The sequence below is a fragment of the Hippoglossus hippoglossus genome, chromosome 11, assembly GCF_009819705.1.
Source record: "Hippoglossus hippoglossus isolate fHipHip1 chromosome 11, fHipHip1.pri, whole genome shotgun sequence".
In the NCBI taxonomy this organism is placed as follows: domain Eukaryota; kingdom Metazoa; phylum Chordata; class Actinopteri; order Pleuronectiformes; family Pleuronectidae; genus Hippoglossus; species Hippoglossus hippoglossus.
In genome coordinates, this window is record NC_047161.1 from 20903237 (window position 1) to 20916312 (window position 13076).

The 13076-nt window shown below is 40.1% G+C and overlaps 1 protein-coding gene across 1 annotated transcript; it reads left to right on the top strand.

Annotated features, from left to right (window-relative positions):
* Positions 1 to 8066: 8066 nt before the first annotated feature.
* tac1 (tachykinin precursor 1) lies at positions 8067 to 12862 on the top strand. Its single transcript, XM_034601254.1, has 5 exons — positions 8067 to 8463; positions 9801 to 9903; positions 9991 to 10014; positions 12136 to 12192; positions 12293 to 12862. Exons 1-5 carry the CDS (start codon positions 8350 to 8352, stop codon positions 12337 to 12339), a joined length of 345 nt encoding a protein of 114 aa, XP_034457145.1. The 5' UTR covers positions 8067 to 8349; the 3' UTR covers positions 12340 to 12862.
* The last annotated feature ends 214 nt before the right edge of the window (positions 12863 to 13076 follow it).

Consider the following 13076-nt stretch of genomic DNA (forward strand, 5'->3'; position numbering starts at 1 on the left):
CAGGAAGGAGAGATGGTGACAGACACATATTCTTGAATCGCTCATCAGGGTTCGGCTTAAAATGTTTAAAAATATGTACCCTGTTTTCAAGTCGTGAAAAGCCTGGGGTCACAGAGAAGGGCTAAATGTGATGAACTGTACAGCCCCAAATAAACAACACCATATTCTTCACATTTTTTCTTTTTAAAGGCCCGTTCTGTCTTTTTTGAGTAGGTAATTTCATTTTTTCAGTTGTGTTAAAGATGTGTTGGAATATAGAAAGTTTTGGGTGGGATTAATAACCAGAACTGCATCACTGCTATATTGACTCAAACTTGTTCAATTTGACCTGATAGATTTTTTATGTATTCTTTCTTGCCTCCACAAACATGGCCAATCAGTGTAAAGTGGGTATGGTTCCCCAATTCCAACATCAGAAACGAGGGTTTCAGACACTGTTAGAAGACAAGCGTATTTGATGCATATAAAGATAGATAGTGTTTTTTACCTTGGGATAAACATTTTTTGCTGTAGAGCCACAGGGACACACAAACAACTCTGCCACAATTAAGTGGGAAATAAAGACAAGTAAAATGGTTGAGCATCAGCCATGTGTAATGTGGGTCTTGCACTGGACTGTTAGGGATGCAGAAGAGGCTGAGTCTGACAGTGAAGCTCTCATTTGCTTATTTATGTTCCAGCCATCGCAGTTATTTGGCTGAAATAATGACATTGTGAATTCAAGTAGCTGAAATATGTTTCCTCACCATCAGACAGGGGAAGGACTCCAGACATTCAGAGATCAAAGTAATGAGCTTCAGATTTCTTAAATGTAAAAGTCCCTCTGCAGAGGTTTTTTTCCTTGCCCCCTACAGGTCTACCCATCTAGGAGGAGACCTTAGGTAGACCCAGAACATGCTGGAGAGATTACATTTTACCTGGTTGGGAAAGTCTGAAATGAGAGCTGAATTGCCTTTGCTGCCTTCATAAGTGTGCTGCCACTGTGACCCACACCCAGATAGGAGGTGCAAAATATATGGACGGATTTGAATATGTGCCAAGATTAAAAAAAAACAACTGTAGATTTGTTGTTGCAACAGCTGGAAAAAAGAAACAACTCAGTTCACTCACTCTTCTGTTGCTACAGATTGACAAGATCCTTCGCTGGTATGTCCCCCTCCAATCTGAGCCACAGGGTGAATAAGGAAGTTGCTTCTTGAAGTAACTTTCTAACTAAAAAGGTAACCTGATGCTTGCCAGTGCAGCAAAATTAACAGTAGTTTCTATGGTGAAGCTGGCTTCCTCCTTATCGGCAACATTTATCAATATTCCTTTCGCATCACCCTCTCGCCCACTAGTGAGTATCAATTACCTAGATGGAGCCCAGGGGGGCAACTCCATCAGTAGGTCAGAGTATTGCTCGTGCCACCAAACCCTCAGCATAGAAAGCAATTCAGCCACAAAGGATGAGAGCAGGTTTGGGTCAGAATCCAAACTTGACAACAGGCCATTTCTTCAAAAGACGAACATGAAAGTTCTAAAATTTCATGTCAAAGCTGATAAAACACCTGTTTTAAAATTATTATGCAATATAATGATTAACTCATGTTTGCAGAGGGCAATGGGGAAACATGAGTTTACATATGTGTGTGTGTGTGTGTGTGTGTGTGTGTGTGTGTGTGTGTGTGTGTGTGTGTGTGTGTGTGTGTGTGTGTGTGTGTGTGTTATATTAAGAAGAGAAACGAGACCAAAAATGATCAAATATCTTATTAAAGATTCTCAACATAAACATTATCATCACCCAACACAATATTATTATTCTTTTGGATTTCCATCAGACTAATATGCTGCCTCTCTCAGGTTGTATTCCTGTTGTTCTGATCAGCACAAAGACCCTGTGATTAAGCAGGTACTTGATTGTGACTACCTTCATGTAATCAACCATACAGCCTTTGTTTAATAAAGCTGTTATATTCCATTAAGTGTTTACCAGTTTGTCAATTTCTACAACTTGCACACAGTCTATAGGAGTCGCATTTCAGTTTATTTATATTTGCAATATTTTTGTAAGAGTGCACCCTCCTCCTCCTCCTCAGGGGGTGAGAGTGGGCCCAAATCTTTGGTGGACAATGGCATGTGATGGGGAAAGCGGGTGACAGCAGATACCCTCATTGACCTCAGCCTTAATCTCAACAGTGGATGAATGAAATCTGCCCTGAAACAAAACAACAAATACCTTACATCCTGCCTCTGCCTACACCAGCCCTCACCTGAATCCTGCAGAGAATTTGTTGCTGTTGTGAACATGTCTGAGCAGAGAACCCCCCGCTGTGTTGTGCATGTGTGAAATGCAAACTGCGGAGAAGGTCGGGACCCAATGCTCCAGAGATCCTTCACAGGACATGTCTGAAAATGGCTTTGTTCTACTCAAGAACCTCATGCTTTTTCTAAAAAAGCACAGATTTTCCCAAGTTGTTGTGTTGTTCTTGATTAGGGATTCTATTCAGCTATCCCAGTTCATACCCTTTCACATATGTCCCTGGTTAGTGCCTTTTTAGACCTATATCTGCTGCTTCTTTTCAATCCACCTCAACATGGACTGGAACACGAAGGGACCTAACCATCACAGCGTGCTCAGTCTTCTACAACAGAACTAACACCTTCACCACAAGGTCACACCAGACCCCTGGCTTTGTTTTCTATTGTTACATCACAAGAGAAGCAGAATCTTCATATTACTGCCCATCTAAACTTTACCTCTACCAACTGTATTGTCCATATTCTAGAAATTAGTCCTAAAGACCATTACCCACATTAGAAACATGTTATACATCGTAATTCAAAGTGCTGGAATTTAAAAAGCAAAGCAAGATAACTGAGTTTTGGGATCTTTGGTCCATCTGTATAAATATGGAAATACTGCTTCCAGTAGTTCGTTTTGATCCTTTCTTTACAGTACAATGTGTTCTATTATTTATGAGACATGATGTCTATTTCTGGTGAGGATAAAATCTATTGGGTATAGTGGTGGCAACCTTACGTCTTCCAATCCCAGCTTCTCCACATCTTTACACTTTTGAACATAAAATACCGTATCTTCATTTTTACTTTTCCCCACTCTCCCTCCCACTCGACATCGCCTCAGCTTATTTGTGTACTGCAAGTTTTACTCTCAATTGGGCTTCTCTCATCTCTACAAATAATACTCAAAACAGAGTTGCACAGAGGGCCCCATGGAATACTCGCGGTGCCGTTGCTTGTGTATCTTCTAATATTATGGCTGTGGTTATTTAATATATACAACCATAATCTTGTGTTGACATTATCATTACACTATAAAGTATTGAGTATCATGCCCAGCACCCCATATACTAACCCTGACCCTGAGATAGAACCAATCATCTTTTCACACTCACTTACAACATAATTTACCTGTTTTTTCCTTATACGCCTTTCATCAAAGTGTATTCCAAAGAAGTTGAATTCTTTAACTCTCTCAGTTGTCTGTCCATAGGTCCATACACATATACATCCTCACAGTCCGCTTTCTTGTTCCCCACTTCCTGCATTTGCTCCGTTGTCTTTTTTAATTATTCTGTCTCTTTGCTTGATTGACCCATCTTTAGAAAAAAAAAAGGGGAGGGAGTCCAAATGTTTCTAAACGTATCAAACATCAAATTGTTAAATAATACTGGTCTACAATTACACTTTCTTGGTGTGTTCCAATATCGATGTGTAACTAAGCATCCTGAACCTGAACCTGTATTATCTTGCTGTTCAAAATGACTGAAGCATACCCTCTTGTATGTCGGCTTCATACAGCTTTATTATTAGCCCCTATTTCCATAACAAGTCATATATAATACCACCATTACTCCCTCCTTATTTGCCATGCCCTTCTTTATCTCAGAGGGCAATGGCAATCGCTTTATTACCAAATCGTCACAAGACACAGAAACATTCTCATAGTGCGACAGCAGCAGCAGCAGCAGCAGCAGCAGCAGCAGCAGCAGCATACAAATGTGATGAGTTCATTCCAGTAAATCACACACATTCTCACTTTGTGCTGCTGAACCAGGTCATGTCTGGCATTTATCTGATATGTGTGTTCCCTGTGATGTAATTCAACCAAAAATCCAGGGAATGGAAGAGTTGTGTGATTTAATTAATCTTTTGCTGGGAGACTTATTAACAGTCCCTGGTGACGCCTGGACGCCAGGGTGGGAACCACAGGAGTAAAGAGCTTCACTAGTAATTTTAATTAAAAGCCACTGAGTAACCACCAGCAGGAGACTGTGTGTACCAGCTAACATTAAAATGTGAACATACAACATGGAGGAGATAATGTTGGAACAGAGTGTGTGTGCTCAGCAAACTTGTAAAATATGTGACAATAAAATGTTGGCCTTTGTGGAGCCACATGGGGCATAAAGGTAGTTTTACAGAGCAATAAATCTATCTTGGTTCAATAGCATGTTCCTGAATGTACCACAGCTTAAACAGAGTCTATACTGTACTTCAGAGGTCCTATGTGCTGCAGCCTATCGGCATGCATACATGGAATACATTTCTAAATAAGAGTGAGGATACTTTACTCACACACAATTATTATTTCAGATCAATTTTAATATTCAATCAAGTCCTCTACACTATACAAGTGGTGAGGTCCTGGGAAGCCTTTCTCTCCTGGCTGCTGCAATGCTCTTTCAGGGTGGAGAGGACGTTGTGTGGCTCAGGTCCTATCTTTTGGTGGAACCTGCAAGTTACTCAACATTCTCACGGATCATATTCCACATTAATGTTGACATCTACAAAGTGTCATCCTGATTGTACTGCTACGGTAAATCGGTTTGCTCTGGTACATGTGACATAGATTGTGTGTTTAACCATCCTGGAAGAGGGCCCATCTCGTCAATCTTTTTCCTGATTTTTTTTTTTTTTTTTAGAAAGCTTTACCTCGTCCCATTCAAGAGTGTAATGCACTGTCATTGTCAATTGACATTGACAGGGTATTGCGGTTATGCCTCTGGAGGCAAAATGTGGGATTTGTGATATTGAAGCCATGTAAATAAAATTCAATTTGACTTGAAATGTCTGTTTGGTGGAGCTGCTGACAATTTCAAACATCTAAAATGTGGCAAGCACCATATATGGACTGTTTTCAATATGCATCTATCATACAAATGTGGTAAAATTAATTAAGGTATTAAACAAATGAAATGAAATATATAACACATTTTCCACTGAATTGTGGTAAAGATGATGAATAATATAGCACAAAAAGGAACTACTCAACTACAGCGCAGCTCTTGCATAAATTAAGTTAAAGTCCCTGATTACCTTCCACCACTGTTTTCATATGGCTGATATTTCTCCCTAATCTTTAACCCAGTGACTCGACTAAACCTCATACATTTATATTTTTTTGTATTGGCCATCACCACATGTTGTGTTTTTGCTTATGGAAGCCACTGACTATGTGGTGATGAAAGGAATCAGACAATGCAAATGCTCCTTTGGGTCATTTTGGGAGTGTCGTGTTTTTGTACTGCACATCTGCAAAAGACCCACTTGTTTCAGCTTATATCAATCACCTGCCATCATGTTGCTGGAAATTGAACTGCTGGAGCTCCTGTTGTGAAATATCTGGTGAGCATGTTACACCCGCAGAGAAAATCAACATGTGGTGCCCGCATGTAAATTATCACACAATCTTTAATTTGAGAGAATGAGAACATGATGGTGCACTTTTAAAGTCTGCATCAAGTTTCATGGAATTGGTAATTGTACCACGTTTTGACATAAATAAATTACTTCCGCATTAATTGCCAGACAGTGTAATTACAGTGAAATGAATTACCACCCTTTCTCATTTGGCAGTGTTACATGCAGTACATGGAAAATATACCAGTTTAGCCAAAAAACGATGGACGTAAATTTACACAGAGGATTAAAAACGGCTTGCATTCATTTGCTTTCCTTAGTGTTTAATATTTGAACAACTCTGCTTTTTATGTGGCATTTCCTGGGCTATTTTAATTGAAATATAAATTAAATGTTTGGTGTTATACCCTGGGATTTTCTAATTTAAGTGTGAGCATTAACTATTGGAACGGTGTTGCTTTGCCTCAATCGTCTCTTTCCCCAGCTGATCTGCTTTTGATATATTCCACGCACAGAATCCACTTGTGTTCTAAAGGATTCATGCTTGTCAGAGTGCAATTTGCTGCTGGATGCCTTATCAAAGTTAGTGCCCATGGTGTCCCAGCTGCATGCAGCAGCAGCGACTGCAAACCCCCTCGGCCTCAGTGGATTGAAGTCTGTTTGTCCACACACATAATCTGCATATCTGTTTATCTCTGTGCCCCAACTTCAGTGGTGCCCTGCTCTCTTTACCTCCTACATCTTCCTCCCTCGTGGTAACTCCCCCTCACGATTCCAACAGCTCTGTCACCTCTCTCTTTCCATCTCTCTCTCCTCACCTCCCCCTTCCATCTGATAATTGGATGAGCTGTCACAGTTGTGAGGATGCTTAAATTCCAGTCCGGAGTGCTTCTGTGACCATGGAGCACCCCTGGTGAAGATAAGCAGTGAATACTGTTATAAATCTATCTATCCACGGCTCACCCACAAGACTTCTTCACTTTATGTGTGATATGAATCACACAATTAGGCATGATGGGAATTTAGAAAAGGAAATATAATCATGTTCGGGGTATGAATTTTATGCTCTGGGCTTACATGTAATAACAAAATCCAAAGAATATCAAGGTCAAATAGAGCCAGTGCAAAGCATCCTTCAAGCATACTCTTGTTAATGTAATTTGCTGTTGCACCTTGGATCAATTGAACAAATAGATGAATAACAAGAGCTGTAAAAGACAGACTGAAGTCCATTCCCCCCCCCCCCCCCCCCCCCCCCCCCCCCCCCCCCCCCCCCCCCCCCCCCCCCCCCCCCCCCCCCCCCCCCCCCCCCCCCCCCCCCCCCCCCCGGGAAAAAATTTGCATTTACCAATAGCACATGAGTAAATAAAAATGAACTTATTGTTAATGGAATAAAGGCACTCAGGCAAATCAAGCACTTGTTGAGGTGCGTAGACAGTGAACTCGGTGTGGCAGTGCTGTCCTCTATTCATCTCCAACAGCCTACTCTTAAAAAAAACAGCTTTCTGATGGAAATCAGTGGCACCCTGGGGTCACACGCTCTTCTCCTTCTCATTCAGCCTTTGATATGAGAGCTCTGTTTTCTCTGAGATGCAGGACATCATATTATCAAATAGCTTGTAAAAGGCTGCGGCTGTAGCCTTCAACAATATCGCTTAAGTCAATATAAAAAGGATACAATTAGTTACCTATCGGTTTACAGACCTTAATTAAGTTTAGCTTAAAAGCTACGCGACGCCAAGTGCGTCATCATAGACTTGCGTATGTGTTACGTTATTAGATCTAGATTTATTATGTGAATGTAGATCTATGTTTTTTGCATACAGGTCACATCCACTTCATCAGAACAACAAATACAGTTTATAATAATAATAATCACAGTCATAATAATGACAACATTTAAAACTTGGATCACCCAATGAATAAGGTTATTTATATGTAGATTTTCCATTTTAAACGGCAACAATTAGCTATAAAATGTGAGAATTAAACTTAAGATATTAAATATTAAATATTCAAATACAATCGTGAATACAAGTAATAAATAAGTAGCTCACACACAAGGCCCGCCCTTCACGGAGATACTTTTTTTTTTAATGAGAAAATGATACATAATTGGACCTTGATTAGAGTAACGTTTCTTCTTTAAATGATCATGATCTTGAGATAATGTATTTCATGGCGCTATACACATACAAATGAATTGAGTGATCTCATTCCAAATGCTGAGCGATTCTCTTGTGATGAAACCAGATGACGTCCATGACTTGGAACACGGTGGAGAGTTGCTCAGTGACGCACACGAGTTACAGTTGGCGCTGATGACACAAGTGTTTGTAACTAGTAACTGTAACTAAACGGAAGTATCGTTACCTCAGCTACTGTAGCGGCGTTACCAAGCAACCTCGCTCGTGCCACTATATAGGAGCGCGCGCAGGGGTGCTTTTCTGCGGACGCACGAGAGCTGCTGCAGAGGCTGAGCGCGCGAGTTGCGGACACAGTGGCGGGAGCGGAGACACAGCGGGACGCACGCACGCGCTATGGACTACTGTTAGATTCTATAAGGGAAGAAACAGTGCGCGCACAGGACAGCAGCTGCTCGTGCCTGAAACCTCACTCCTTTACTTTTTTACTTTAGTTTTGCGGTTGTTGCTGTTGTTGACGGTTCTTTTCAGTTGTCAGTTTTTACTGCGCACCTTCGGCATCATGAAGTTGCTGCTTTTACCAGTTTTGATGCTTCTTTTCTCTATTGCCCAAGTTTTCTGCGAAGATAACGACCCCAAAGCAGAGGCTGACTACTGGAGTAGTAATCAAATTCAGGTATTTGTTTATTTTCTTCACTTCATCATTCATAAACATCACGTTCTTATCACCAGTGTGAGATGAACCTGCAGGAATGAGTGTCTGTTCTTGTGCTGAACCTCTTCTCTGTTTGTTTAACCAAAGTCTGAAAGACGCAGAGTTAGTGTGATGAGACTGGATGTCTGACCAGTCACTTCACAGAGAGAGCGGGATCAACCCATTATCCCTCCCAGTAACACTTTAAGAAAAATAAATTGCAGAATTGAATTCAGAAAACACATGTCTGTGCATAAAGCAGAGCAATGACCAAGGGATGAAGCAGCAAATCAGGTTGGGTTTTACACCAACTTGTTACAAACCCTCATCCAGGTGTTGTATTATATTTTATTTTGATGATTTGAACGTATTCTGATAGAACAAGTTATTTAACCTATTTTAAGAGCAGATGGCAAACATGTGCACAGTGTCATGCTGCCATAATGACGAGTGTTTTTGAAGTGAATTGTTTCAATCCTCAAGGCGGAAGGCTGACACTAGAAACAAATAGTAGCATCATTTCCATCCCAAGTTACTCATTTAATTTCTGAAATATGTAAAACATATATAAAACAAATCCAGGAAATGAATTTCGTTAGCAGACTTTCAATGAAATAATAATCTTAGAAGAACTTTAAAAACAAAGATCAGATTTTCAGACTCAGTAACACCCAAGGTGAGGATGATTGTGGCCAATTCTCCATTAGGAATGAAAATAACCCCCTTAAGTGCACAGTATAGGAAGTGAAGAACCAACCATCTCCATCCCGTTTGACATTGTGAGCTGGCCACGGGCCAAAGCTCCTCAGCTAATACCTTTAACTGTAGGCTGGCTGCCATTTTGCAGACAAATGAGTTCACAATAAATCATTCAAACTTAGCTTGTGGGACATTAGTGGCCCCCAGGACCACATCTCAGTCAGACTAATGCACACTTTAGAAATATATCCGGAGATGGAAATAGAAACTATGAATTAATCTTGGAAATTCCAGGCTGATGTGGATTATGTGGTGGTGGCAGATAAAGACAAATTTATGATCTCTGGCATTAATCCAGTTCATCAGCAGAAGAGTTAAAAACCAAGAGAAAAAAAATCCATATGACCATAGATATGGCTTTAAATGGTAAGCTATGAGAAAAACACCACGGTAAGATTCATTCAGGTGCCTCTCCATTTAGCCAATGTTGGTACATTTTGTCCTCATTGTGTTTTGTCTCTATAAAGAGGGTTCAACATGTTGGTGTCAGGTTACATAAGTCACAGTATGGCAATATGTCCTGGGTCTAAATTCACATTCATTGAGATTTCCCCCCTCAGGACGGCTGGCTTTCCAATGACCCCTTCAGAGAAATCCTCCTGAGGATGACACGAAAGCCGCGGCCGCATCAGTTCATTGGTCTGATGGGGAAGAGGTCGATGGGTGAGAATTCCTTCTCAGTACCAGACAGCTTTTATTTGCTTTTGTGGAATCTTTTCTTAATACTTTGTCCTGTGTCTCTTTGTACAGCAAATTCACAGATCACCCGAAAAAGTAAGTATAGACATATAACATTCATACAATACTTAATTTCTTTTTTTTTTTTACAAAAATCAGTAGTCAAAAGTCACTATAGCAGAGAGGAAACATGTTTTCTCAAAACCTCATACCGGTAAAATCTGAAAAAAATACCTGTCTCCGGATGTAGCGATCAGTTTCTCATAAACTTAAGGATTGAAATGCTCTTTAGGGCGCTCGAAAAATGATTCTGTTCAGGGCCATAGGCAGGATTATCATGTACTGTGTCTTGTGTACCACTAGCACCCCCACCCTAACACCTCAGACACTGGAAATACTTTTCACACTTTATTTATTTACTTCAATACATTTTCTGTATTTCCCAACATGATATCCTCAATGCTGTCACAAAGCTTTCTCCATTCTTAATTTATCATTTGTCAGGCTAAAAGTTTTTTATATTTATGTATGTACATTTTGATATTTTACATATAGAAAAAATAAGCTTATAAAATTCCAGAAACTGCCTAAAAATGAGTATGGCAAAATAAACCAAAATAAGACCAGTTGACATCAGTGTGCTCAATGAAAACAAAAAAAACATGAAGCCTGACAAATTTTGCCCACATTATTACTAAATGAGTTCTTTAATTAACTGGCAGCAAATGCAGATTATTCTAGTGTCACTGTTTGAATGCCGGACCACATTAATTTGTTCAGCACGGAAGGTGGTGCAGAGCAGACGTCTGTTGCGACAAAGAGGAAAGAGATAAAGAGCGACAAAGAAAAGAGAATGTGGAGGAGGGGATTTTCCCTTTTCTCTGGCAGGGGTTTTCGTCTAAATTAGTCACCCACTCAGTGATGCAACACAGCGCAGCATAGTAAGTAAGTATACATCTAATTTATTCCTCTTATTGCGGGCACGACTATAAGTCCACTCATCATTAGGGAGAGGGAGAGAGTGCTGGGATCAATGCCCCAAGGACATGTGAGAGTTAAATTGGATTGTTTATGCCTGTGATGGATTGAATCGGCAACGTATTTTACCCTTCACTTAAAATGAGGAGGATTTCTACCATTACAGGCTTACATTTTTTTTTACACAAAATAAAAAAAAAATCTGATACAAGGCAAACCTTATGTATTACATTATACCTCCTGTATGTTCAAGGTTCAGTGGTTTGAGTGAGAAGGGCGGATTTTACACAGTTGAATCTAATCAGTCTAATGCAAATACAGATTTTTTCAAATATGAGATATTCCCTAAGGGCTTTCTATAGTTTCATAACACTCCAATCCAATACTGCCAGTGTTGCCTTCACGCCTTCATGCTCGTTTAACTGTCCATTAACTGTAACTGACAGGAGCGCCAGTCAACCTGCTTTGCAACTGTCCATCGCCTTTGCATCACTGCAAACCTGACAGACACCCAGTATCTCAATGAATAAAATAAAATCAGCATTCTGTATCCCAGACCATACATGTTCCAACAGAACTGCAGCGAACTCTGAAGCACAGAGGTCATACTCAACTAAACTCAGGGGTAACAATATGTTTAAATGGTAAAGGAGCCGAAAAAACACCTGAATTACGCAAAATTGTTGTTAGTATTTTCAAATTCTAGTTGTTTTTTTCCTGTGAATTACTGGCTGTTAATTGGCTTGACGAGGTCTCAGGCGTTTGCATTTAAATGATGTTAGATACCTTTTGGTTGTTACTGCCAATACAGATGAAAGAGATTGTAAATATAACGTCAACAGTTGAAACAAACTCAGCCTGAATCCTGTATGTACCCACACATCCAGATGTTTGTCTTTGAGCTGCTCAGATACATTTGAGGTGTTTTCTTTTCATTTAAAATGCTCTGTGGCACAGTTTGCATCCTGGCTGTTGGTTGTCTTTAACTTGTACCTGTCTTTTAGTAGTAGTTAATACTGATAACAAACAATCAAACAAACAAAACCTCCTTGGTAGAGGTAATACAAAATATCAGTCATAAAATCATATTTTTTCCCTTAAGCTTTTGTGGGGTTTGTTTTTGCTGGTGGAATTTTAACTGTTGACCTCAGTATTCCTAAAATTGTGGTTGCAGCCCTGGTTGCAGTCAGCTGTTGGTAGACGAACATCTCTGTCAAACTAAAGTATCTTTTTTTTAAGGGCATAAAGTCCACTCTTTTGTTGGACTGATGGGGAAAAGAAGCCAAGAGCAGCCAGGTAAGTTAAATCCAGTCGAATTATACTTGTAGTGTTGACTTTGTAATGACTAGGAACAGTAAAATGATTATAAAAGCTAACACGCTCTCTTCTTCAGCAGACTCGTATGAGTGGAGCACGGTACAGATGTATGACAAGCGCCGCTAAACGCTCATCTCTTCTCTTCTCATCTAGCCATTCCTCTTCCGTGGGAGGGGCATCTGATGGTTTCTCCAGACTGTGTTTAGCTGTTAGTCAAATAAAATGATTCTGTTTCCACATTGTAGTGATGTAGCAGTACTGTATCTGTGCCAGTTTCATTTGTCCCAGCAGATTGGGGTGAGACGAAGGGGAAATTCATTATCAGTGTCAGTGCTTTCTGTGAGCGTTTTCGGCCATTTGTCATGCCACAAAGACTTCATGTTGTTGTGGACAATTAAAGCAAGGCTGTACCCCAGGGTATGCTGAAAATTGCACTGCCAAAGTCACTGTATAGTGCCTCATAACTGTTTGATTGCAACTGATTGTTATAAATACAACACACTGGGACAGGTTCTCATTTTGTCTTTAAGTGACTTTAGAGGAGCCGTCATGTTCTACCCCTGGACATATGGTTTGATGTGACAGGATACCTGTGTGTTTCAATGGTTTGACAAATATTAAAATTATTTTCTTTACTGGTTCAACTTCAGCTTGCAAGTCGTGAATTCCTTTGCTGAGCGTGACTAAACCTGCTGATGCTCAGCCCATCTTAAAGGGTGAGGTAGTTGCACACTCTGGTGGTCGACAGAGGTGCTGCACACAAATTCAACACATTTTAGTGACGAGGTGAATTTATTTTAGTAGAAATAAGTATGAAACAGAAACAATTACTTTAAAACAAGAGACATGATGATTATGCAAGG